This window comes from Engystomops pustulosus, chromosome 11 (genome assembly GCF_040894005.1).
Source record: "Engystomops pustulosus chromosome 11, aEngPut4.maternal, whole genome shotgun sequence".
Lineage (NCBI taxonomy): Eukaryota > Metazoa > Chordata > Amphibia > Anura > Leptodactylidae > Engystomops > Engystomops pustulosus.
The window spans coordinates 11193192-11221106 of record NC_092421.1 but is presented as its reverse complement, the minus strand read 5'-3'; the positions used below and the strand labels follow the sequence as shown (position 1 = coordinate 11221106).

The 27915-nt window shown below is 43.8% G+C and overlaps 3 protein-coding genes across 9 annotated transcripts; 1 reads left to right on the top strand and 2 right to left on the bottom strand.

Annotated features, from left to right (window-relative positions):
* LOC140106062 (uncharacterized) lies at nucleotides 1–18887 on the bottom strand. Of its 5 annotated transcripts, XR_011850705.1 has the most exons (4): nucleotides 18750–18887; nucleotides 9737–9893; nucleotides 5557–8499; nucleotides 3519–3636 (listed from the first exon to the last, which is right to left on the bottom strand). XR_011850705.1 is itself a non-coding variant. In XM_072130253.1 (2 exons), the coding sequence occupies exon 2, from the start codon at nucleotides 3515–3517 to the stop codon at nucleotides 1652–1654; it is 1866 nt and encodes a 621-aa protein (XP_071986354.1). In that variant the 5' UTR covers nucleotides 3518–3636; nucleotides 18750–18886; the 3' UTR covers nucleotides 1–1651. The 5 variants fall into 5 exon arrangements, 3 of the variants coding, with proteins under 3 accessions (XP_071986354.1, XP_071986355.1, XP_071986356.1); XR_011850704.1 differs by lacking the exon at nucleotides 9737–9893; XM_072130253.1 differs by lacking the exons at nucleotides 5557–8499; nucleotides 9737–9893 and having other exon boundaries at nucleotides 1–3636; nucleotides 18750–18886.
* On the top strand, nucleotides 9556–23671 carry LOC140106458 (uncharacterized). The gene is made up of 3 exons (XM_072130904.1): nucleotides 9556–9609; nucleotides 21893–23002; nucleotides 23545–23671. The coding sequence occupies exons 1-2, from the start codon at nucleotides 9556–9558 to the stop codon at nucleotides 22979–22981; spliced, it is 1143 nt and encodes a 380-aa protein (XP_071987005.1). The 3' UTR covers nucleotides 22982–23002; nucleotides 23545–23671.
* On the bottom strand, nucleotides 23605–27915 carry LOC140106143 (uncharacterized). Of its 3 annotated transcripts, XM_072130402.1 has the most exons (3): nucleotides 27084–27302; nucleotides 26155–26975; nucleotides 23605–23787 (listed from the first exon to the last, which is right to left on the bottom strand). In XM_072130402.1, the coding sequence occupies exons 1-2, from the start codon at nucleotides 27092–27094 to the stop codon at nucleotides 26177–26179; spliced, it is 810 nt and encodes a 269-aa protein (XP_071986503.1). In that variant the 5' UTR covers nucleotides 27095–27302; the 3' UTR covers nucleotides 23605–23787; nucleotides 26155–26176. The 3 variants fall into 3 exon arrangements, with proteins under 3 accessions (XP_071986503.1, XP_071986505.1, XP_071986504.1); XM_072130404.1 differs by lacking the exons at nucleotides 23605–23787; nucleotides 27084–27302 and adding an exon at nucleotides 27390–27915; XM_072130403.1 differs by lacking the exons at nucleotides 23605–23787; nucleotides 27084–27302 and adding an exon at nucleotides 27390–27914 and having other exon boundaries at nucleotides 26155–26980.

Here is a 27915-nt window from a genome sequence, read left to right as displayed (position 1 = left end):
AATAATACAAATGTATGTAGAAAGCACAGACATTTAATATCTTAATCACGACTAACAATGCTCGTCCTGCAGTAACTGGGCTGCATTTTTTAGAGAAAAAGTGACTAAACCTTTGAAGCTATTTTTTATCATTTCAGCCATGAATAGAGCAGATGATAATAGTAAACTTTGAAATATATTTCATTAACTAAAACAGCTTCTCTGTCTTTTTCCCCCCCCTCTTTCTCCAGCGGTGAGCTGTGTTTCTGAAAGCCTTATGTCCTTCCACTTCAGACAGATAAGAAGGCTAATAATTAATTGTTTCCCTGCCTAGAAGATATTTCCCTTAGATGATTTAGGTCTCTGAGGAGACTAGGCTATCCTGGGACTGTCTGTAAGGAGTTATTAGACACTATGAGTTTCTCCTTATCTCTCAGCTGGATCAGCGGATGCAGGACTGAAAACTGATTTACACAAACTGCTTAAATAAGTAAAAGACACAGGAACAGATTTCTATAATGAAGTATTTTACAAAGTCCATTATGATCAGAACAATTGATTTACAAAATTTTCGTTGAAAGTTAAGAAACGCTTTCACTCCCCCTTGGCTTATACTGCACAGCAGCAAGATATTCCACTGCACTTGGTCTCTGTTGAGATCACAATTTATTTTCAGTACAGATGAAAAGCCACAAGAAGAGTAGTTCTAGCGAGGCAAATATAAAAGTGCAAAGTTTTTTTTTGGTCCAAAACATGTCCAAAGATTAAAGAAATTTCATTAACGCGTTTCGAATGACTAAGACTAGAGATGAGCGAGTATACTCGTCCGAGCTTGATGCTCGTTCGAGTATTAGCATACTCGAAACGGCTCGTTGCTCGGATGGGTATTTCCCCTGCTCGAGATCGAGCATTTAATTAAGGAAACACCGTGAAGAACAGTGAAGAATACAATGAAAACAGTGAACACAGGATCATTTAAGTGAAAAAACACAGTGAAGAACACATTGCAGATGTTCTGTACATCTGCTAACTTATCCGAAGACACATGTGCCGAACGGTGTTCTTCACAATAGTATGTGAAAAACAATATGTGTGAAGAACACACTGCAGATGTACGGAAACATCTGCAATGTGTTCTTCACTGTGTTCTTTCAATGAAAACATCTTCTTTAGTGTTCTCCTTTCAATGTGTTTTTTCAGTGAAAAATGCTCGAGTCTCCCAATGACTTCAATGGGGTTCGTTATTCGAGACGAGCACTCGAGCATCGGGAAAAGTTCGTCTCGAATAACGCGCACCCGAGCATTTTAGTGCTCGCTCATCGCTAACTAAGAACAAAGCTGAGTTTGAAACGCGTTACTGGAGTTTCTTTCCATGTGCACAGGTTTTGAATCTCAGTTTTTTCCAATATGGACAAAATTTTTTACTTTACGTTTGCCTCACTGGAACTGCTTTTCATCAGCAAGGCCCAGGATTAGCATCTGTGCTGAGGCGGCTTTGCACCTTATATGGTAACTACTTCCAAATAACAGCGTTATGGTAACACTCCTTTTCCTGTGCTTAAATACTTGACTTTCGGTACGTCCTTGGAGAGTGGAAGTAAAACAGAATACCAAGGAGAAACATACGCAAAAAAAAGGGAGAACAAACAACTTTACGCATGGATATCGTCTCTCATTCCTTTGTGCCGTGACTCTTTAAATGCTCCTTTAATTGTATCTTATAAGGAAAATGTTGACCACATTGTATGCAGGAGAGCTGACGTCGCACCGTGTGGATTTTACGATGCATGTTATAGTTTGACTTTGTGATGAATGTTTTACTGCAGTCAGGACAAGTGTATGGCTTCTCTCCAGTGTGGACTCTTTGGTGAACGACAAGATGGTTTTTCTGTTTGAAGCGGCTTCCACACTCCGTACACTCAAACGGCCTCTCAGTGTTGTGGATCCTTCTGTGGTTTACAAGCCCCGATTCTGTCCTAAAAGCTTTGCCGCAATTGGAGCACGAAAACGGTTTCGCTTCAGTGTGTAGTCTCAGATGCTTCACAAGTTCCCAATGATGGACGAAGCATCTTCCACATGAATTGCAGAGGTTTGGCTTTTCATCCGCCTGACAGCACCGGTGTCGGAGAAAAGCAGCATTGTAGGTAAAGCTTTTTCCACAATCAGAACAGCAAAAAGGCTTTTCTGGGGCGTGAAATTTCAAATGTCTCAAAAACTTGTGTTCACTAACAAAATGCCTCTCACAGTAGGAACACGTGAAGGTCTCATCCCCCTCGTGTTGCTGCTGGTGGCCGATGAGGTCATCTTCTCTAGAGAAGCACTTGCCACACCGTGAGCAGAAAAATGGTTTTGGCCCAGTGTGGGTCCTTTTATGTTCGGACAGGTTCGATTTGTTGGAGAATGGTTTTCCACACTCTAAGCAAGTGAACAGTTTCACTCCAGTGTGGATTCGCTCGTGTATGATGAGTTGAGAGGTACAAGAAAACTGCTTATTGCATTGGGAGCAAGAAAGGTAGTTTTCAATTTTATGGCCCTTCATATGGGCCAAAAGATCGGACTTTAAGGAAAACTTAGCTCGACACTTTGAGCACGTTGACTTTCGTGCTCTTCGAAAGTCTCCCATAGATTTGTCAATCTTGTGAGATTGGATCTGGTGTATCAAGAGCTCGGACTGAGAGAGAAACTGTTCCCAACAGATAGAACACGTGGGCTTCTTTCCTTTGTGGGCGTCTCGATGCTTTACAAGATTTCCATGATTGCTGAAGCTTCTCTGACACACAGGACATGCATACATTGTCTTTGTAGTTTGGGAAGGTGAAGATGTAAATTTTATGCATTTATTGGCATGTTCTAGTTGTGGGGATCTGTCGATACCTACAGAAGCCTCATTACTTTCTAAGTATTCTCCAGTATAAGCAAAGGCACAAATCTCATTTTTCACCAGATCGCTTTCTTCACATAATACCGATTCTTTCTTTATCTCCGTTGGTAGATATTGCTGCGATAGGTCAGGTAGTGCACAAGTGCCGGACTGTGTGAGGTTACCTTCTTCACTTGAGGCTGGTTCCTCCTTAATATGAGATGTAATTTGTTCTGTATGATTAGTGGGTGTATAAATGCTGGTGTCTGTAACATTTCCTTCTGTCCACGAGGGTGGTTCCTCCTTAACTTGAGTAGGTGAACATTGATTAATGGATGTATAGATGCCAGGATTTGTCAAGTTTTTCTCATCACAAGAGGTTTGTTCCTTAATCAAATGAGTTAAATGATGTTGGTTGTTTGTAGATGTGCTGAGGTCTACAAGGTTTCCCATCCTGGAGATGGGTTTATCTTTTCCATTAGCAGTGGAATACTGTACACCAAGATTATTGTATTTTAGATCTCCATCCTCCCATGAATTTGGTTCCTCCTTAATATGAGAAGCGGATCGTGGTGTATACCTAGTAGACAGACTGAAGTCCTCTTCCTTAACATGAGGAGTTTCTTCCATAACTAGATCCGATGGGCCCGTCTCGACTATCCTGAGTTCAGTTGTCATGTCCCTTTTACTTTTTGCCAGTTTTTTTTAGGTTTTGTTCCGTATGTAACTCCAGAGGATATTTGACACTTTACTTAATCTTGATGAAAATGTGATGGGTCAGATTTCTAGCCATCGATCTGTTGGATGATAAAACACAGAGCAATTAATACATATGGCTTATGAAGCTTTGAGATACATCTTTCTTATATCTACGATCCTCTAAACTCTGTCTCAGGTGCAACACACATCCCAGATGTTCACATGGAGATGACGTTTCGTAGCAAAATCACAACACGGCAAGAAGATTATCAAGAAAATCCATGATACAACGCTCATCCTTAAGGTCCACTCCAATAAAACAACTTTTCTTTACAGTCACATAAACAATATTTATCCCCATATTCACAAGAGAAGTGTGTAATAGCTATGTGGTCCCAAGGTTGAAAACCAAACCAGATGTAACAAACTGAGATTTCCAAGTTCGCCCAGCCTTCCTGGATAAGACTGTTGGATATTGGTGTCATGGATCAAACCAGTCGTGGTTGGTGGACCTCATTTCGCTCAAAGTTGCTGCTTATATATAGGGCAACATACAATAGTTTTACAGGTACCATAGTCTCGTGATGGATATGGTACCTTCATCCACACCCTTCTATATGTGGATGTCCCGTGATGATGTATAAACCATTCGACATTTCATATTTTTGTTTTGAATTCAGACTTGGGAGAATCATAATCCCTACATGAATATACACTTAAAAGGGGAAAGGCCACTTTAATTATTTTGGGCAGGCCAACAATGATTTTTGTCACCTAGCTTCATAAGGAATTCTCCAGCGTTGTCCCAAATCTCCGATGTGATTCAGCAGCTCCTCCATCTTCTCTCGTCTTCTGTTTGGAGTGTTCACAGTTGTGTTTCCAATCAGTGAGCGGAGGCACAGCTCCGAAACACAGAGAAGATGGAGCCCGACTGATCCCATCTACTGAGGCACCATCCCGGGGTGCAAGAGGGAGAAAGAGAAGAGACCTAAACGGGCGGATTTATTGCTCGATACTCGCACTAGGGGGGGGGGGGCTACTTTATTTAAATCAAATGGGCACAATTAAAATGATTTAAGATCAAGATGGCCAACCCCTTCAAGACGAGAAAGTTCTGATGTGCCACTCATCCTCCTAAAAATTGCATCCTTTTTGGCAGTCATCAGATCGTAGCCTATAGACCGATGTAGACTTCTAATGACTGAGGCAAGCCAGTAGATAACTGTAAGAACTTTTCCCTCTAAGAGACCTGACCGAGTAAGAATATATTTAACTTTCTCCAAACCAGCAAGGTTTTCAAAGTTGTATTCCTGATCATTACTTTTCCACAAGCCATTCCAATATAACAATAATGTACAGTAGACATTGGACATGAACAATGCTTTCCACTCATTTCTAAAAGTAGTAATAGTTTATTAGGTAATTTACCAATATACATCTATGAATAGTTCTGCTCCGCTTTCTTGATATGTAAAGTGAAGTCTCCTGTCATTTACCTCATCAGCCACAGATTCCTGACCATAAAATGGCTGCAGATGGCGGGTTATGTGATCTCCATCTGTCCATGAGCAATCACCCTGCCAGGACCTATACTATTCAGGTCCTGGCAGGGTGATTGTTCGCGGACAGAGAAGACCACATGACCCTCCATTTGCAGCCATTTTATGGACAGGAATGTCTGACCGATGAGGTAAAAGGAGGGACAGAACTGTAAATAGATGTAGATTTGTAAATTACCTAATATCCCCCCCCCCCCACACACACACTTTTTTTTTTTTACACATTTTTGCTGTTGGGTTATGATTTGACCTGCTTTATTTTACATATGTTCAGAGTTGGATCCAGCGACAAATGCTCATCATAAGAAACAAATTTATTGTCATCACAGAAGACTGTCCTATGGGTCATACCAATGCAGTATTGTGTGTCAGGTCTAAAATTCCTCCTCAAATAATTACAGTGCGGTACAGGAACCAGCAAATCAATCGACACGTGTAATAAAGGTGTCCGTAACTTACCTACAAACAGCTGTGACAGAGGCAGAGAAACCTCTAAAGTGGCGACCATTCCAGAGAAGAGGTGGAGCATTTGTGGATGCGACTTAAGGCAAATCTGACCTGTCCCCATTTAATTTTTCTATCCATGAACAAAAACCTGTCAGCAGGAATGTGATTTTTAGCTGGTGGCAGGTTTCAATAGTCTATGTTATGCTGATATTAAAAATACTTTTGTCAGCATTCTGAGTCATTTCAGTACTTCATAAAGCTTTATTTCCTGGCTCCCTGCTAGCAGCATGAGTCCCTAGGAAGGAGGTATCAGTCTCCTCACCTCCACACTCATGCAGATCAATGGGATGGTGTAGAGGAGAGGAAGAATGCATAGGCTTGCAGGCACACACAGGCAGTTGTGGCCCCTCCCCTGGGACTCAGCACACGCTGCTGGCACGGAGCTAGGCAATGTGAAATAAAGCTTTATCAAGTACTGCAATTATTCAGAATGCTGACAAAAGCATTTTAATAGACTATTGGAAGTGGTCACCAGCTAAACAATCCTTCACATTCCTGGTGACAGGTTCACTTTAAATTTAAGATTATCCCTGCTTGCTGGGTGGATACAAAGACATGTTTCTCCCCTGTTAATGGCCTCTACATGGCACTAGTATTGGTTTGGGAGGTATTTTGGACCTTCCTTTTATACAGCAGGCATTCGGAGCCATTGTTCAGACTGCAATGTCAGTAATACAAGACAAGGAACTGGTAAAAGTTTAGGATAAATCCGGCTGCCATCCGTCAAAATGTGCAGCTTCCACTGAGAGTTCAGGTCTTTCAACATGTAACACTAAGGGGTTAAAATCCCTTTTGGATAATGAAGTTTTCCAGCCATTTTTGGACTGATTGACTAAATAGTCCATCATTATGGGATTTTACGGGAAGTAACGTCTCGGATAATCTTCATGTGGACAGAGGAACATGTTAAACCTCAAAGTCTCCGGTGCTTTCCTGGTGATTTTCCAGGTGTTCCTTCAGTTTGCTTTTATATGGGAAATGTCTTCCACACCGCGGGCAGGAGAGTTGTCTCCTCACAGTGTGAATTCTCTGGTGGATGTTAAAGTTGGACTTGGTGGTAAATCCTTTCCCACAGTCGGCACAGGTGTATGGTTTCTGCACATTGTGGACTCTCTGATGTCGCACAAGGTTGTTCTTTTGCTTAAATCTGTTGCCGCACTCCGGACACACAAACGGCTTTTCGCTGGTGTGGATTTTTTTGTGGTTTATTAGACCGGACCCTGTGCCGAAACACTTGTCACATTCAATACAAGCGAAAGGTCTCTCCCCGGTGTGAGACCTCTGATGCTTCACCAGGTCACTTTGTTTCAGAAAACCCTTCCCACAGACTGGACACACCAATGTTTTCACACCAATATGTGTCCTTTCATGCCTAAGGAGAAGAGCCTTATGGAGAAAACGTTTCGCGCACAGGCTGCAAGGAAAGGGTCTGTCCATCGTATGAAATTTCTGATGTCGGACAAACTTGTGCTCATCCACGAAGCTACGACCACATTTATGGCACGTGAAGGTCACTTCTACTTCATGAATCCGCTGGTGGCTGACAAGGTTGTCTTTCCGTGCATACGATTTTCCACACACTGTGCAACGGAACTGCTTTGATCCCGTGTGGACCCTCATGTGTTCGGCAAGATTGGATTTATTGGAGAAACGCTTCTCGCACTCGGTACAAGAGAATGGCTTCTCTCCTGTGTGAATTCTCTCATGGATAATAAGATGCGAGTTGCTGGCGAATACTTTATCACATTCCCAGCAGTACAGACTTCTGCTGGTTTTGTGTGTTCGTATGTGCGCGGACAGATCCGTTTTATTACAGAAGTCAGCGCCACACTCCACACAGCTCATCTTTTTTCCTTTGTGTGTCTCCCGATGTCTCACGAGATTACCATGGTTATTAAAACCTCTCTTACATACCGGGCAGGTGTAGGTGGTCTTTGACGGTTCGAGGGATGAAGAAGCAGAAGAAGAAGTTTCCGAGGCCTTCTTTTTCCCTTCAATTCCTTCAAAATACTCTCCTGTAATGGTAAAAGAGTGAACATTATTGCCGGAAAGTTTTCCTTCAACACTTGATACTTTTTTACTAGGATCTACGGGTTCCTGAACACTGCTAGAACTTCCTTGTTCCTCCTTAATTTGGCTGGGCCGGCACAGGTCTGTATGATCGGTGGCTGTGTTGCCGGTTGTATCTTTGACAGATCCTTCAACATAAGACACTAACTCTTCCTTCACTTCACTCGATGGATATGGAGTATGACATCTGGTTGCATCAGACTTGTGGTCCGTGGAATTTCCTCTAAACACAGTGGTTTCCTCCTTAGCATAAGTAGGAGAATGTTCTATCAGATGTGGGATGCTTCCTTCATAATATGAAGCAGATTCCTCTTTAATACAAGGAGAAGAATATCGTGTAATATTTGGGTCTCTGCGGGTCCCTTCTATAGGTTCTTCCTTAATATCAGATGACAGATCTTGTTTAGTAGAAATGTTGGTGTCTGGGAGGTTGTCTCCATCCTGGAAGGCGGGTTCCTTCTTAATATGAGAAGTTTGATGCGGAATACAATCCGATAGGCTTCCTCCATATTTTGGGGTAGGATGTGTGACATCGGGAAGGCTTTCTCCGTCTTGTAAGACGTTCTTTATTAATGTCCGTACAGGAGATGTTCTGTTCATGATCAGTGTTTTGACAAAGGACTGAAGGGCTCCTTCTACAACCCGGCTCGGCTGTGATCTGTTCCTTCATAGTCTGTCTGTTTATTGGAAATATTCAGTTGTTTTTTTCCTCCCTCTGTTGCAGTTCCCATCACATCTAAGCAGGAGCTCGCCCTCTTTTATCTTCTTGGAGCAATGGCCAACTTAAGAAAGTAATGATGTCTTCCAGATTCGTGATGAACATTCCTGTTAGAAAAAAAATAAGGTAAGTATTTATAATGGTAATGTTCCTACATTATCCAGTACCTTAAAGGGAACCTGTCACCAGGGACCTCATTTTCACTAAAGACAGGTTGTAAAAGCCCATGACACCTGCAGTGCACATCTCCCTCTCTGCCTTTTCTAAGTATTTGCATTACAATATAATTGTGTGTTATAACTTACTCTTGCACCCTGACAAAATCCTGGGGTAGTCACAGGGGTTGGGCTTTAGTTTGGATGCATTTCAAAAAACAACATGTGATTAGTCTGAGCTGCAGACAGCCTCCATCTTTGTGCTCCTGTACAGCTCCTCCCTCCCCCACTGAGGTCAGGCTGACCAGGATGTGACCTCTGAGAAGGAGCAGGAGGAGGAGCTGTATAGGAGTACAAAGGTGGGGGCCAAACTCTGAGGAGTGAGTAACAAAGCCAAGTCACATGTTTTTTTAAATGCTTCCAAACCAAAGTCCAACCCCTGTGACTACCCCAGGATTTTGTCAGGGTGCAAGAGTAAGTTATAACACACAATTATATTGTAATGCAAATGCTTAGAAAAGGCAGAGAGGCAGATGTGCACTGCAGGTGTCATGGGCTCCTGCAACCTGTCTTTAGTGAAAATGAGGTCCCTGGTGACAGGTTCCCTTTAAAGGACTTTTACCATCAGATTTACTGATGCTGGATGTCCCAAACTTACTTTCTTGTCCATTCTGTCAGTGGATGATCTTTCTTTTTTGAAGTCCTGTGACATTGGCATTGTTCTAAAAAAAGACCTTATGAAGATATTCAAATGAGCCAAAGGTGCTCAGTGCTACGTCACCTGAATGCCTCTCAGCTCCAGCTCCTGCTAATATATGCACCTCCACTCCGTGTTCATGCTGCATGGTTCCGTCCACCGCTCCGCTGACGTCACTATCGGAGGCAGGTTGAGGTGCTATGAACACAGGGGGGTCGTGCATATATTAACAGGAGGCGGTCAGTGATGTAGTCCTAAATGCCTCCGGATCATTTCAATATCTTTAAAAAATCTTTTTTAGAACAATACCGATGTTTCAGGACTTCATAAAAACAAGATCAGCCCCTGACAAACGGGACAAGCAAGTAAGTTTGGGACATCTACCATCAGTAAATCTGATGGTAAATGTCCTTTAACTCCAGACCCATGACTACATATGATTGGTTTATGTCACGGGCGCTGTTTCATTTGAGAACGAGTATATGAACACACATTGTCGATTACGGTGGGTCTGGGGTGGGTGTACGGGTGTACGATCATATCTCCTGCTCCTTTAAGGTCCTTTGCCCGCTGTGCTGTGATGGTCCTCGTAAGTTTCATACTGTAGATTTTAAATGTTTGATGATCTCCCGTTGACCATTCTCTGAACCTGCAATGAGACCTCATGGTGGGTAGTCTGGGAAATAAGCAAATATGTTTTCCGAAATAGAAAACAACCTCCTTTTGCTACCTTGAAAGGCAGCCCCCCCCCCCCCCCTGTAAGCCCCAAGCATGACTTACAAGAACCCTAAAAACATGATGCGAGATTACACCAAACCAGTATATTTATTCCAGAAGGAACAGATTCCCAACTGTAGACAGCGCTGTTTCCATGTGGTTGTGTCTCTTCAGTACAGTGTAGGGATCTGGTTTGGCTGTGTGAAAGGCTTGTGACTAGGGTCAGGAAGTAAGCGAGTAATTCATAGTCATAGTTTATATGATTGAAAAAAAAGACACTTGTCTATCAAGTTCAACCAAGGAAGGGTGCAATGCAGGTCAAAATAAATATATTTTTTTAAATTTCAACCAAATTTCCTATTGTCCTTTTATATATTTTTTTTACATTAAGATTTATTAAAAAAAATGTTGGGGGTTAAGAAGGCAACTCAAAAAGATGGACAAAAAAGCAAGACATGCAATGACAATACAATCATCAGGAAAGCTTGAGCGTTGTCGCTTGTAGGGGAACTCCCAAACACACAGCAAGTATATTCACATGGTCTTAATTCCTTCGAGTTTAGGATTCATCCGTCTCCGTCGATGTGTCCTCTGTCAACTCAAGGTAGCGAGCAGAGAGAATGTGAATGAAGACCAATGAAATCAGGTTATCCAGAAAACACTCAGGGGATACTCTTTGTGGGTTTGTATATCAAGATTTTCTTCCTAAATTTTAACTTCGATCACACTTCAGTACAACCCTTTAAGTCGGTGAAATCCATAATATCACCATCTCAGAGTTGCCATATGTGGGTCCTGGTGCTGTGATTAATCAAAACTGGCTCACGGTTTGCATGAATCTGGCGCCCCTGAACTGCTCGGGAAGTCCGCACCATTTTTTTTTTGGTGCACGTTCTTCATGCTGCAGAATTGTGGAGCTCGTCGGATATAAATGTGGTGCAAACTCCGACTAAGGGCTTATTCACATGGCCGTCTGCGGGGACGGACATACGGCCGCACCGGGATCCGGTGGCACACATGTGTGGCACCGATCCGGGCCGCACACCGCAAAAAGATAGAGCATGCTCTACGTTTCGCGGTGTGCGGCTGTGAGCCGCTGTTTTCTATGGAGCGAGGAGGGGTCACCTCCTCCTCTCCAGCACATGGCGGTATGCCCGTACGGCGGACATACCGCTTGTGTATGTACCCTAAGTGCCAACAGCCCTTTAGGTGCACATTTTTTCTGTATTGCGACACAGAGCAGCCGCGACATAAAACTGGCGCAGACACTTTATAAACACATGTACAAGCAGTTTGCACATTCCTTTTAGGGCAAACACTTTAATAAATATGAGCCAATGACTATTACGCCGTGTGGAAGGTGAACATATTAGCCCAAGTGCAGGGTCCATTTATCACCACCTCATCTTTCGCTTCTTCTGCCTCAACCACAGGCCCCGCTTGCTCTTCAGATAAGCACACAGCTGGTTATGAAGTTCCTTTTCATGACATTGCCCTACTACAAGATGTCACCACAACTACTTTTACTAGTCACATTTAGGGCTGAGGAGTCGGTGACCATTTTGGTGGAGTTGGAGTTAGGGAAATTGAGACGTCGGTGTCAGAAGTCTGATGACGGACTCCACAGTCCTGGTCACGGTGTTTGTGCGACTGAGGGAAAGAAATTAATCGATACATAGTAGTAATTCACCAGACATCTTGCCGGAACAACTGTCACTACATTTACAAAGGTCCGTTACTGAAAATTAGACCAACCAAGGCTCCTGATTCTTTGCCTAATCATCAATGATCAAGATGAAGAGGAAGAGAGGAGAGTATAAATACCGTATATACTCGAGTATAAGCCGATCCGAGTATAAGTCGAAACCCCTAATTTCAACACAAAAAACTGTGAAAACCTACTGACTCGAGTATAAGCCGAGGGTGGGAAATGCATTGGTTACAGCCTCCCAGTATATAGTCTGCCAGCCCCTGTAGCATACAGCCTGCCCAGCCCCTGTAGCATACAGCCTGCCCAGCCCCTGTAGCATACAGCCTGCCCAGCCCCTGTAGCATACAGCCTGCCCAGCCCCTGTAGCATACAGCCTGCCCAGCCCCTGTAGCATACAGCCTGCCCAGCCCCTGTAGCATACAGCCTGCCCAGCCCCTGTAGCATACAGCCTGTCCAGCCCTTGTAGCATACAGCCTGCCCAACCCCTGTAGCATACAGCCTGTCCAGCCCTTGTAGCATACAGCCTGCCCAACCCCTGTAGCATACAGCCTGCCACCCCCTGTAGTATACAGCCTGCCACCCCCTGTAGTATATAGCCTGCCCAGCCCCCTGTAGTATATAGCCTGCCAGCCCCCTGTAGTATACAGCATGCCCAGCCCCTGTAGTATATAGCCAGCCAGCCCCCTCTAGTATGCAGCCTGCCCAGCCCCTGTAGCATACAGCCTGCCCAGCCCCTGTAGCATACAGCCTGCCAGCCCCCTGTAGCATACAGCCTGCCCAGCCCCCTGTAGCATACAGCCTGCCCAGCCCCCTGTAGCATACAGCCTGCCCAGCCCCCTGTAGCATACAGCCTGCCCAGCCCCTGTAGTATATAGCCTGCCCAGCCCCTGTAGTATATAGCCTGCCCAGCCCCTGTAGTATATAGCCAGCCAGCCCCCTGTAGTATGCAGCCTGCCCAGCCCCTGTAGCATACAGCCTGCCCAGCCCCTGTAGTAGGAAAAAAAATAATACTGTACTCATCTTTCCGACGTCCCCCATAGGTCCTCTTCTGTCTCAGACTGTCCCAGACAGAAGAGGACCTACAGGTGATGTAAGAAAGGTGAGTTTTGACTTTATTTTTTTAGTTGACTCGAGTATAAGCCGAGTTAGGGTTTTTGAGCACAAATTTTGTGTTGAAAAACTAGGCTTATACTCGAGTATATAAGGTAGGTGTTTTTACAATTTGTTGATTTTCTTTACTGTTGGGAGGCCGCTGGGCATTTTGTAGGGTCTGTATTTCCCACCCTAGGCCAAAAAACTGTAGAGTAGAGCAGCACAGTGATATAAATGGATAATAAACCCCGATGCAGGTGCAAGCCTCAGCGAACCCGACTCAAATGGTAAGCAAGAGTAATCCGAAAAATAGAAAGCGAGGCAGCACTCCTGGTAAAATAAGGCGTTTATTCATGAATCACCCCTTGTGGATTCATCCACCATGGGCGATTCATGGATAAACACCTTATTTTTCCAGGGGTGCTGCCTCGCTTTCTATTTTTCCCATCCTAGGCTTATACTCGAATCAATAAGTTTACACATTTTACACTTAAAATCATATCCAAGTCAATGTGCACCGTCTTTACAAAAAAAAAAAAATCAAGAAGGATAGAAGAAATCAAAATATCTGTTTTTTAATAGTTTAACACTTACAATCTTGCACCTTTGGAACTTTGGTTGAAATAAATGCATGAAGCGCAGCTCAATGTCACCAAAGCCCATCACAGGCAGAGTCTTATACACAATGTACACAGTACAAGCGATCGTGGTGTGCAGGATTCCCATTCCCAGGATTACCACATGTTCTGAGCCTACACTATGTCATCATCTGCAAATTCTTCTAAAAATCAGACCTACCCATAAATAGCTAGGATTACACCAAAACCTACATTTTTACAGAAATATATGCCTTCTATGAAAAAACTAATTAACCATATTCACTCATCAGATTTTACCCCACTAAACTCTGGTCGGGGATGAAATGTCCTTTCTAGAATTCCCTCTTTTATATGAAATCTCCCACATTTACCTATAAAAAAAATCTCCTCCAAAGTCAGGCAAATATGACTCTTCTCACATTATGTTCACATTAAATTAGTTAAGTTTAGTGGACAGTAGTGTCAGTTCAGAAGCCCCCATCTTTGGTTTTATAGCACCTAGATACAAGCTTTTTGTGTAATATTAAAGATAAGAATTCCATCTTTCAAATCCCACCAGGCTTGTTGTTCTGTAAGCTTTCCTTAGGAAGATCAAGATCCTGTAATTAGAAGTCTTAGAAATTGTATCTTTGAGCCATCTAGCAATGGCGGAACAGGAAACCTTTTTCCCTTTGTTCTTTCCTGCGAACTGTGTGAATAGACTCTTGTCTTTTTGGAATGTTTTAGTTCTCTTAATCTGAGATAGACAAGAATAGCTCTTCTAACATCTAGTGTGTGCCTTAAAGGGAATCTGTCACCAGGAGACCCATTTTTAGCCCTCCCCCAGTCCCCACAGAGCATAGTGCATACACTGCCAAAGTGTTTTTGTATTAAAAATTGGTTTTACAGAAAAAAAAGATATGTTATATTGTACCTTTCATTAGCATCTGCTGTGTGACTAGGCAGTTGCCAAATGGGAGGGTCTGGAAAGGAGCAGTCCCCCCCCCCCCCCACCACCCTTGGGGAACAGCTACTCCACGTGACCTTTTCAAATATATGAAAACACCCATCACTTGGCTTAGCGACGCCCCCTGCTACTCTACAGCCACATGTTTGGGCAATACTGCTGCGCTGTATACAGCTATCATACTACACTATACATTATAATAGCTGTATACAGCGCAGCAGTACATTATATCCCTGTAGTGTAATAACAGTATAATATACAGTATCATATAATGGTGAGTGCAGTATAATAGCTGTATACATCCAAGCAGTACATTATATCCCTGCAGTGTAATAACAGTATAATGTATAGTGCAGTATAATAGCTGTATACAACCCAGCAGTACATTATATCCCTGCAGTGTTATAACAGTATAATGTATAGTGCAGTATAATAGCTGTATACAGCGCAGCAGTACATTATATCCCTGCAGTGTAATAACAGTATAATGTACAGTATTATATAATGTATAGTGCAGTAGTACATTATATCCCTGATGAAAACCAAGATTGCCTTCCCAGAGGGAAGGAGAAGAGGGCACTGATACAATACACAATTTTAAAATGTCAAAATTATCCTTTATTAATACAACAATACATAATGCCATTAAAAAACCATGAAGACAGCGAATGTGGCCTCACTGTAGAGGAGGTGCACAGGATACAGTATAATACAGGGTGGTGAGGCACAGAAACAGAAAAGGGCGGTCTACCAATGGGCAAGGTGGAACTATGTTATATGTATATATAGAAATATGGTAGCAGATGGCCAACAGGATTGGTTCCCATAGAAGTTGTTCGTGACCAGTACCGGTGTACACAATGAGCAACTGGTGCCTGGTATGTTGTTTGTTTACACACCAAGGACCCTTGATTTAAGCTACCACTCCTTACCTAAATCGTGAATGTGTTCCACCGCCCGGGAAGACCACCTCCCCAGAGGCCCTCAGTGCCCTCTTCTCCTTCCCTCTGGGAAGGTAATCTTGGTTTTCATTTGTGTAATTTTGTGGCACTGTTGTGGTGCGGTACTCTGGAGTGGGGGCTCCATCACAATTACAGGAATAATCCACTACACGCAGTGGACTGTCCAGCCCCCCCCCCCCCCCCTTCTTTCCTGACCCTATTCGTTAGATTGTACATTATATACCTGCAGTGTAATAACAGCATAATGTACAGTATTATATAATGGTGAGTGCAGTATAATAGCTGTATACAGCCCAGCAGTACATTATATCTATGCAGTGTAATAACAGTATAATTGCAGTATTATATAATGGTGAGTGCAGTATAATAGCTGTATACAGCCCAGCAGTACATTATATCCCTGCAGTGTAATAACAGTATAATGTACAGTATTATATAATGTATAGTGCAGTATAATAGCTGTATACAGCGCAGCAGTACATTATATCCCTGCAGTGTAATAACAGTATAATGTACAGTATTATATAATGTATAGTGCAGTATAATAGCTGTATACAGCGCAGCAGTACATTATATCCCTGCAGTGTAATATCAGTATAATGTACAGTATTATATAATGTATAGTGCAGTATAATAGCTGTATACAGCGCAGCAGTACATTATATCCCGGTAGTGTAATGACAGCATAATGTACAGTATTGTATAATGGTGAGTGCAGTATAATAGCTGTATACAGCCGAGCAGTACATTATATCCCTGCAGTGTAATAACAGTATAATGTACAGTATTATATAATGTATAGTGCAGTATAATAGCTGTATACAGTGCAGTAGTACATTATATCCCTGCAGTGTTATAACAGTATAATGTAAAGTATTATATAATGTATAGTGCAGTATAATAGCTGTATACAGCCCAGCAGTACATTATATCCCTGTAGTGTAATAACAGTATAATATACAGTATTATATAATGTATAGTGCAGTATAATAGCTGTATACAGCGCAGCAGTACATTATATCCCGGTAGTGTAATGACAGCATAATGTACAGTATTGTATAATGGTGAGTGCAGTATAATAGCTGTATACAGCCGAGCAGTACATTATATCCCTGCAGTGTAATAACAGTATAATGTACAGTATTATATAATGTATAGTGCAGTATAATAGCTGTATACAGTGCAGTAGTACATTATATCCCTGCAGTGTTATAACAGTATAATGTAAAGTATTATATAATGTATAGTGCAGTATAATAGCTGTATACAGCCCAGCAGTACATTATATCCCTGTAGTGTCATAACAGTATAATATACAGTATTATATAATGTATAGTGCAGTATAATAGCTGTATACAGCGCAGCAGTACATTATATCCCTGCAGTGTAATATCAGTATAATGTACAGTATTATATAATGTATAGTGCAGTATAATAGCTGTATACAGCCGAGCAGTACATTATATCCCTGCAGTGTAATATCAGTATAATGTACAGTATTATATAATGTATAGTGCAGTATAATAGCTGTATACAGCCGAGCAGTACATTATATCCCTGCAGTGTAATAACAGTATAATGTACAGTATTATATAATGTATAGTGCAGTATAATAGCTGTATACAGCGCAGCAGTACATTATATCCCGGTAGTGTAATAACAGTATAATGTACCGTATTATATAATATATAGTGCAGTATAATAGCTGTATACAGTGCAGTAGTACATTATATCCCGGTAGTGTAATAACAGTATAATGTACAGTATTATATAATGTATAGTGCAGTATAATAGCTGTATACAGCCGAGCAGTACATTATATCCCTGCAGTGTAATAACAGTATAATGTACAGTATTATATAATGTATAGTGCAGTATAATAGCTGTATACAGTGCAGTAGTACATTATATCCCTGCAGTGTAATAACAGTATAATTGCAGTATTATATAATGTATAGTGCAGTATAATAGCTGTATACAGCCGAGCAGTACATTATATCCCTGCAGTGTAATATCAGTATAATGTACAGTATTATATAATGTATAGTGCAGTATAATAGCTGTATACAGCGCAGCAGTACATTATATCCCTGCAGTGTAATAACAGTATAATGTACAGTATTATATAATGTATAGTGCAGTATAATAGCTGTATACAGTGCAGTAGTACATTATATCCCGGTAGTGTAATAACAGTATAATGTAAAGTATTATATAATGTATAGTGCAGTATAATAGCTGTATACATCCGAGCAGTACATTATATCCCTGCAGTGTAATATCAGTATAATGTACAGTATTATATAATGTATAGTGCAGTATAATAGCTGTATACAGCCGAGCAGTACATTATATCCCTGCAGTGTAATATCAGTATAATGTACAGTATTATATAATGTATAGTGCAGTATAATAGCTGTATACAACCCAGCAGTACATTATATCCCTGCAGTGTAATATCCGTATAATGTACAGTATTATATAATGTATAGTGCAGTATAATAGCTGTATACAGCCGAGCAGTACATTATATCCCTGCAGTGTAATATCAGTATAATGTACAGTATTATATAATGTATAGTGCAGTATAATAGCTGTATACAGCCCAGCAGTACATTATATCCCTGCAGTGTAATAACAGTATAATGTACAGTATTATATAATGTATAGTGCAGTATAATAGCTGTATACAGCCCAGCAGTACATTATATCCCGGTAGTGTAATAAAAGTATAATGTACCGTATTATATAATATATAGTGCAGTATAATAGCTGTATACAGTGCAGTAGTACATTATATCCCGGTAGTGTAATAACAGTATAATGTACAGTATTATATAATGTATAGTGCAGTATAATAGCTGTATACAGTGCAGTAGTACATTATATCCCTGCAGTGTAATAACAGTATAATGTACAGTATTATATAATGTATAGTGCAGTATAATAGCTGTATACAGTGCAGTAGTACATTATATCCCTGCAGTGTAATAACAGTATAATTGCAGTATTATATAATGTATAGTGCAGTATAATAGCTGTATACAGCGCAGCAGTACATTATATCCCGGTAGTGTAATAACAGTATAATGTACAGTATTATATAATGTATAGTGCAGTATAATAGCTGTATACAGCGCAGCAGTACATTATATCCCGGTAGTGTAATAACAGTATAATGTAAAGTATTATATAATGTATAGTGCAGTATAATAGCTGTATACAGCGCAGCAGTACATTATATCCCGGTAGTGTAATAACAGTATAATGTACAGTATTATATAATGTATAGTGCAGTATAATAGCTGTATACAGCGCAGCAGTACATTATATCCCGGTAGTGTAATAACAGTATAATGTACAGTATTATATAATGTATAGTGCAGTATAATAGCTGTATACAGCGCAGCAGTACATTATATCCCGGTAGTGTAATAACAGTATAATGTACAGTGGTGACCTCTGACTCCGTCCTCACCTTGCTATAGCTCTGATTTCTTAGGATCGCGCTTCTCCTTTCTCTTCTTTGAAGCAGCAGTCCGGACCGGAAGTGATACCTGCTGCTGCCAACAACTTCTTCCGGGTTTGCGTTCCAGCTACAGTGACGTTGACGAGGCCCCGCCCCGGACGTGCAGTCATGGCGGAGGAGCCGGCGGCGCACAGGGCACGTGTAATTTGGACATTTTGGAGTCAGGACTGGATGTCTGTCCCAATCCCTGACCTGGTGGAAAAGCCGCCTGTGTTGCTCTTGAACACCAATCACAGCGCTGCTTTCATTTTGTGAATGCATTGTAGGAAAGGAGAGCAGTGATATGTTGCTAGGGGCAACAAAAGCATATTTAAAGGGCTAGTCCAGGTTATACCTTAAGGCATTGCACCAGTACTTTTGTGTAAGGCTGGATAATGTATGGCATAATGATGCGGATACTAATCCTTTACAATATATATAAAATAAGTCTTGCAACACCAAAAATCTAAAGAGGCCTTTAATAATAAATAACAAATATACAATGGACTCTTCTAGGCAAAGGTTTATGCCATTACAACCCCCCCACCCACCCACCCACACCCCCACACACACACACACAGTATAATCTCCCCTTTAGTGCCTCCACCTCCCTCTCACACGGTATTAAAGCCCCCCAGCGGCTCACTCACTTATTGTACCCCCAAGCAGCTCCCGCTCTTAGGCTACATTCACACTACCGTATGGAGGACGTATATATACGGCCGATATACGTCCTCCATAGACGGCAATGGGCGCACGGCGCCCTACGGGAGCGGTACGGTGCAGCACACGTGCGGCACCGTACCGCTCCGTACCCGGAAAAAAGATAGGACCTGTCCTATCTTTCTCCATAGTACGGCGCCGTGCGCCCTGTATCCCTATGGAGAGGGGCAGGGGTGAGCTGCGCTCACCTCCTCCTCCTCCTCTCCCAGCGGGCAACGGCAGTTTGAATATATCCTATGGGTGAAGACACACGTGGCGTTTATAGGCCGTTTTTGGGTCGTTTTTAGTTAGTGCGTTTTCAGATCGTGAAAAACGCATGCGTTTTTGACAGGTTTGACCAATTATCTTAATTCAAACTGCTCAAAAAACGCATGTGTTTTTTTCCAATCTAAAACCGCTCTACTAAAAACGCCCCAAAAACGCCATGTGTGTCTTCACCCTTAGGGCACGTTCCGCTAGCGCCGCGTTCATAACGCGACGCTAGCGCACAGGGGGCAGAGTTTGGGGCGATCGCATATGCGTTTCCAGAGAAACGCATGCGATCGGGTTATTAATCGCATGTGTTTCCCGGGAAACACATATGCGATCGGCCCGAGCCCCGCCCACTGTGCGCTAGCGTCGCGTTATGAACGCGACGATAGCGGAACGTGTGAACGCACCCTCAGGTTGAAGACACACGTGGCGTTTTTGGGGCGTTTTTAGTTAGTGCGTTTTTAGATCGTAAAAAATGCATGCGTTTTTGAGCAGTTTGAATTAAGATGATTGGTCAAACCTGTCAAAAATGCATGCGGTTTAAAAAAACGCATGCGTTTTTTACGATCTGAAAACGGCCCAAAAACGCCATGTGTGTCTCCACCCATGCCGTGTACTGCGAAGCTGAAAAGAAATTCCAAATGTGGAAAAATTGTAAAAAAAACTCAAAAAATTTGCCATCTTCTGAAGCTAATAACTTTTTCATACTTTGGCGCACGGAGATGTTTGAGGTGTCATTTTTTGCGTAATGAGGCGACGTTTGCATTGCTACCATTTGAGGTCTGTGCGACATTTTTATAATTTTTTATTCCATTTTTTATGTGATGTAAAAAGGTGTAAAAGTCGCATTTCGGACATTTGGACATCTCCCGTCTCGGAGGTCACCGCCGGCCATAACCGGTTTTAAATTTTGATAGATCGGGCATTTTGGGACGCGGCGATACCTAATATGTTTGTGATTTTTACTGTTTATTATTTTTTATATCCGTTCTAGCGAAAGGGGGGTGATTTGAATTTTTTATATTTTATTAAATTTTTTTTATTTTTTAAACTTTTTTTAAACTTTTTTTTTCACTAATTCTTAGACCATCTAGGGTACATTAACCCTAGATGGTCAGATCGTTCCTACCATATACTGCAATACTTCTGTATTGCAATACAGTCCCCGGGTTACATACAAGATAGGGTCTGTAGGTTTGTTCTTAAGTTGAATTTGTATGTAAGTCGGAACTGTACATTTTCTAATTGTAATCCCAGACAGAACTTTTTTGGTCTCTTTGACAATTGGATTTTAAAAATGTTGTATTGTCATAAGATCCAGGATTAACACTAAAGCTTCATTGTAGACGCCTGTGATAACTGTTACAGCTGATTATTGCAGCCTAAGGATAAAGTACAATAAATTACCAATATCCAGTGGTACGTTTGTAACTAGGGGTTGTATGTAAGTCGAGTGTTCTTAAGTAGGGGACCGCCTTTATATGGCATTTTTGCAGCTCATTCATTACAATGAGCCACTGGCTCATTGTAACGAATCTGCAGAAGCCATTAAGCCTCGGGTCAAACGAAGACCCGAGGCTACCATGGTAACCGATCGCCACCGTCTTTTAAAGTCGCCGGCGGCAATCAAAGGGTTAATAGCTGTGATCGGTGCAAGCACCGACCGCGGTTATTAGCGGTGGGGGTTTGCTGCAATATGCAACAACCACCCCCTTTGTATGAAGAGGACTCAGCCCGTGAGCCCTCTTCATACATTCCCTATACCTCTGCGCCGTAGAGCTACGGCGCAGAGCGTTAACGGGTTAAAAACGGACCAAAAACGGGTTCAAAACGCCACATGTGGCATCACCCTTATAGTGACCCCCAGCAGCTCCCCTCTTATTGAGCTCCCTCCTCCCCAACAGCTTCCTTTGTTATTGCGCCCCCACAGTAAAATAAAAAATACACGAAATCCCCCTGCAGCAGCTCCTCCTCTCCCCTTCAGCTGCTCCTCCTCTCCCCTTCAGCAGCTCCTCCTCTCCCCTTCAGCTGCTCCTCCTCTCCCCTTCAGCTGCTCCTCCTCTCCCCTTCAGCAGCTCCTCCTCTCCCCTGCAGCAGCTCCTCCTCTCCCCTTCAGCTGCTCCTCCTCTCCCCTTCAGCAGCTCCTCCTCTCCTCTGCAGCAGCTCCTCCTCTCCCCTGCAGCAGCTCCTCCTCTCCCCTGCAGCAGCTCCTCCTCTCCCCTGCAGCAGCTCCTCCTCTCCCCTGCAGCAGCTCCTCCTCTCCCCTGCAGCAGCTCCTCCTCTCCCCTGCAGCAGCTCCTCCTCTCCCCTGCAACAGCTCCTCCTCTTCCCTGCAACAGCTCCTCCTCTCCCCTGCAACAGCTCCTCCTCTCCTCTGCAGCAGCTCCTCCTGTCCTCTGCAACAGCTCCTCCTCTCCTCTGCAACAGCTCCTCCTCTCCTCTTCAACAGCTCCTCCTCTCCTCTTCAACAGCTCCTCCTCTCCTCTGCAGCAGCTCCTCCTCTCCTCTGCAGCAGCTCCTCCTCTCCTCTGCAACAGCTCCTCCTCTCCTCTGCAACAGCTCCTCCTCTCCTCTGCAACAGCTCCTCCTTTCCTCTGCAACAGCTCCTCCTTTCCTCTGCAGCAGCTCCTCCTCTCCCCTGCAACAGCTCCTCCTCTCCCCTGCAACAGCTCCTCCTCTCCTCTGCAGCAGCTCCTCATCTCCTCTGCAACAGCTCCTCCTCTCCTCTGCAACAGCTCCTCCTCTCCTCTTCAACAGCTCCTCCTCTCCTCTGCAGCAGCTCCTCCTCTCCTCTGCAGCAGCTCCTCCTCTCCTCTGCAACAGCTCCTCCTCTCCTCTGCAACAGCTCCTCCTCTCCTCTGCAACAGCTCCTCCTTTCCTCTGCAACAGCTCCTCCTTTCCTCTGCAACAGCTCCTCCTCTCCTCTGCAACAGCTCCTCCTCTCCTCTTCAACAGCTCCTCCTCTCCTCTGCAACAGCTCCTCCTCTCCCCTGCAACAGCTCCTCCTCTCCTCTGCAGTGAGGCCGACGCGCAAGGATGACATCATTACATTGCGCCTGCCGGCTCTCTCCACTTTCACTGTATTCAGCAGAGCTGATGTCCCAGCACATACCTTCCGCCGGGCTGGACAGAGCCTGAAAACTAGTACTGTGATATTCAGTCCACCGACCCGGTGTTTGGAAGGCAGAAACATAACCATTAAGTCCACTGCTGTCTATGGAAAGTAGAATCTTCAATACAACGTAATGGTAAATGGAGACATTGATTATCTTCTTATAAAGTATCAAATGAATCAGAATAATGCTGGCGGCACACGTGGCGTTTTGAACCCTTTTTGGTGCCATTTTTAAGCAGTCCATTAAAAAACGCATGCGTTTTTGACCCGTTTTAATTAAGATAGTTGGTAAAACCTGTCAAAAAACGCATGTGTTTTTAACGCAAGTGTTTTTTTAACGCACTGCTTAAAAACGGCCCCAAAACGGGTTCAAAACGCCACGTGTGCCACCGACCTTAAGGTGGTGTCACACATGGCGTTTTGAACCCACTTCAATGGGTCATGCGTTTTCAGTCCGTAAAAACAAGTGCGTTTTTTTTTTGTCCATTTTTGTCCAGTTTTCCAAATTACCTTAATTAAGAACGGACAAAAACGGCTAATTTTTTTTAAAAAACGCAAGCATTTTAACAGGCTGAAAACGCATGACTAAAAATGGACTAAAAACGTGTTCAAAACGCCACGTGTGACACCACCCTTCGATTTTATAGAAAAAGTTTCTTATTTTCTGTTTTCCAGGTTATGAGTCATCATTATCTACCCAATCCCTCTCTGTACTACGTATCTACTGACAGGATGTGATGTGAGAAATACATTTATTATGTTTGTACAGACAGAAACTCACAGAGGAAACCAAAAAAAAACAAAAAACTGATCAAAACCACCACATGAAGATGACAGTGACGATGGAGCCTTTCACTGAGAACTCTGGAGATTTACAGGGAATGACAGAAATCTGGAAGTTTCTAAATTCAGTTTGTTCTGTATAATAAAAGAAAAACAAAGTTTCTCAGTATATTAATCATCCACAGTCTGGGGCTCATTTACTAAGGGTCCGCAGACCGCATTTCCGGCGGGTTTCCTGACTATTTCTGATTTGCGGCGCTTTTAACAGGGGTTTTTGGCGCACACGATCGGATTTTGGCACAATCGCGTCAACTTTCATGCGACACAAATCGGGGGGCGTGGCCGTCGGACAACCTGACTGATTCGGACTAAGCGCGGGATTTAAAATTCAAATTGTGTCGCAAACCAATGCACTTACATGCACCGGGAAGAAGAAGGTGAACTCCGGCGGACCTGAGCGGGGAAGCGACACATGCAGGAACTCGGGCGCACGATCTTAGTGAATTGCGCTGGACTTCATCTTCGTCGGACAGCGCACCTCGGGGATCGTGACAGGACCGGTTAAGTAAATCTGCCCCATTGTATTTCTGTTGAGAATGTTTATACTGCAGAAAGTAATTTGAGAATTTGACCCTGTGCAGGAGTTAGCAGGCAAATGAACTGCTGAACCAAGTTCAGTATGTCAATCACTTGTGGGTAGGCAGCCTCAAGGCACGTTCACACGGTGCGTTGCATCACGTTTTTTTAATGTGTTTTTGATGCATTCAAAAGGCTTCAACCTTGATCACATGCTGAGGTTACATTGCGTTTTAGCAGATGCAGTGGAATGTTACCTCAGCATTTGTTCAAGGCTGAAGCTTTTGCAACGCGTCAAAAATGCATCAATAAACGTGACGCAACACATCGTGTGAACGCGCCCTCAGTGTAACATTTCACTAGCTTCATCCATGTTGTCACTCCACCCATGAACATATAGGGGGTCATTTATCTCTTTTCTTTTATTTTTCGCTACTTTATACGGCACATTTGATATATTTGAGCCTAAATGTGAAGGTATGAAAATTTTGGCACAAATTGTGCATAAAAAGTTACAAATAAACTCCATTCCTGACCAGGAGTAGGAAAAATTAGCAGAAGAAGAAGTTGAAGAAGAGTTCAAGACTTTTGTGTGACTTTTAATTAAAAACACCCCAGAGGGCATGGTCACGCGTTCCGCTAGTGTTGCATTCACGCTAGCGCACAGGCAGAGGCACGATCGCATATGCGTTTTTAGAGAAACGCATGCGATCAGGTTAGGCCGGCGTCACACGTGGCGCTTTGAACCCATTTTTAAACCGCACGTGTTTTTTGAAAACGCATGCGTTTTTTAACGGACTGCTTAAAAATGGCCCAAAAACAAGTTCAAAACGCCACATGTGCCGTCGGCCTTATCAATCGCATGCGTTTCCCTGGAAATGCATATGCTATGAGGCCGAGGCCCGCCCCCTGTGCGCTAGCCTCGCGTTATGAACGTGTGACCGTGCCCATAGACTCAGCTGCCTGATATATTGACCTCTAAAATAAATCAAACAAGTCCAAAAAACAGAAAAAACAAGATGGCGCAAAGGAGTCACCTCTGGCCTATGCAGAGGGCGGGGCGGTCCGGGGAAGAGGCTGCGCTTTGGACTGCCCCCTCATAAATACACTGGACAGCTTTGAGAGTGGGATGGCGTTTCTAGTGTACAGCGCAGCAGTGTTTGTTAGCGTTATCGGAGGTTTCCAATAACGCTATCGTTGTAATACCGCTGTGTTTGTTGTAGCACTAGGAGCTTACTTACTTTAGTAACATCTCCTAGTGCGGTTTTTGAGGGTGACAGTGGGAGCTGAGCTGCAATTACGGGACAAGACGCAGAGCCATCTGCTCCAAGCTCCGTACTCTGTGTTGTGCTTAAACAGGCCTGGGCAGTTAAAGAGGACCTGTCACCCATAATTTCGGCATTAGGAGCTCATTACTAAAGTAAGCAGCTCCTAGTGCTTGATCAAACGCTGCAGTGTTAGAGTGATAGCGTTACCAGAAACCTCCGGTAACGCTATATAACACTGCGGCGGGGTACAATGTAATTGTCGGACAGCTCGCAAAGCTGTCCGATGTATTCATGAGGGGGGTGGGGTTGTGGCGTGGCTAGGGGACGGCCTATGGAGCGAGCGGGGCGGTCCGGGGAAAAGGCAGCGCCTCGGACCGCCCCCTCATGAATACATCGGACAGCTTTGCAGTCCAATTATTACATTGTACCCCGCCGGAGTGTTTGATAGCGTTACCGGAGGTTTCCGGTAACGCTATCACTCTAACACTGCGGCGTTTGATCAAGCACTAGGAGCTGCTTTCTTTAGTAAGCAGCTCCTGGTGCCGAAAAGTTAGGTGACAGGTCCTCTTTAAGCAGCTCTATGGCCAGGTTAGGGTTAGGATCTTTTCAAAGATCTATTTTTAGTTATATTTGTAGAATAACATATGGAAATCTGTACATGCATGGGGCAGTCTCCAGTTTTAGGATTCCTGATCCTTCAACATTTTCTCACTGGTGATGAAGACGGGTGGGGGAGCTGGGTGCCTTTGCTGATGCCGCAGAAGCTTGGAGTACTGGGTAAAGTCTTTGCCACACACAGAACACAGAAAAAGTTCTTCCGCAGGATGGATTTTCCTATGGGCCGTCAGCTCGGACTCCATGTTAAAGCACTTCCCACAGTCCCCGCAGATGTGCTTCTTCTCCCGGAAGTGCACTAGTTGGTGGTTGAAGAGGTCGTCCGTTTTGGTAAAACCCTTCCCGCACTCGGAGCAGGAGTATCGCTTTTCTCCGGAGTGTATCTTCCCATGGGTGACCAAGCTGGACCTGGCGCTGAAGCACCTCCCGCACTCGGTACAGAGGTATGGCTTCTCCCCGGTGTGTGTCCGCCGGTGGATCACTAGAGCGGTGTTGTGCCGGTAATACTTGCCACACTCTGTACAGGGATACAGCTTGCTGTGTAACACGTGCATTGGCTCGTGCTGCTTATACGCTTCACTGGTGGCAAACATCTTTTTACACCTTGAACAGTACATGGGGCTCGGGACCGAAAATAAAGCTAAGTCCAGGCTGGACTGTTTACTGTGATCCACCATACGACTTCTGCTTCCTCCAGCCATAGAGGAAGGCTGCCTGTGGTGGGGCGGCTGCCGAGGAGGAAGGCTCGGGATTAGGAAGTCTCCATCTTGTTCTGGAGCACATTGTATGTTACTGAGAGTCTCCTCCACCACGTGGCTGGGCTGTACACGGCCTGTGGACATGTGGCTTCTTGCCATGCTGCACCTGTCCTGATATAGAGTAGCAGGGTGAGAAGCTGTGACATAGTACACACCCTACATTGACCATACGCCAGACTACACGGGCACAGCACCAGCATGCACATGTCCTCACCCCAGTGACATCACTGCACCATCATTATGACATCACTGCACCACCATTATGACATCACTGCACCATCATTATGACTTTTCAGCTAATATATATTCCTCACTCGCTTCTGTCTATCAGGCCCCTCCTCTTAAACTGTCACTTTCTCAGGCCCCTCCTACAGCCATTCATTGTCTACTCCTATTAAGATGTCAGTCCCTTAGGCTCCTCCCCTTTACCTGTCAGGGGCTCCTCCCCTTTACCTGTGTGGCTCCTCCCCCAGCACAGCTCGCATTATATCTATACAACAGGGTCCTCCTGGGCACCTACCCTAAAGCCGGTGCTGTCCCCGCAGGCAATGCAGGAAAGGAGACTTCCGGTAAAGTACAGGGCACGCCTAGTCTTCACCTTCTTCCGGGTTATGCGTTCCACGGCTCTATAGCCTGATCGAGCAATCAAATCAGGACTTTGCGTTCCAGGCAAATCACGGGCGCTGCGACCCTAACATATTCCCCCGGATACAGAGGCCTGAGCTCATTAGATCCTGTCGATACAAGTTCCCAATGTGCATATAAAGAAGCGGCTCCTCACATTCCCATCTCTACCTCTCACACAACTGACTTCCCCTAGATCCTGCCTGTCTCTCTGACTCCTGTCTGTCTACTGTCCTCTCTCTCTGGCTCCTGTCTCTCTCTCTGCTCTGCTCTCATCTGTATCTGGCTCCTGTCTCTTTGCTCTCATCTGTCTCTGGCTCCTGTCTCTCTCTCTGCTCTGCTCTCATCTGTCTCTGGCTCCTGTCTCTTTGCTCTCATCTGTCTCTGGCTCCTGTCTCTTTGCTCTCATCTGTCTCTGGCTC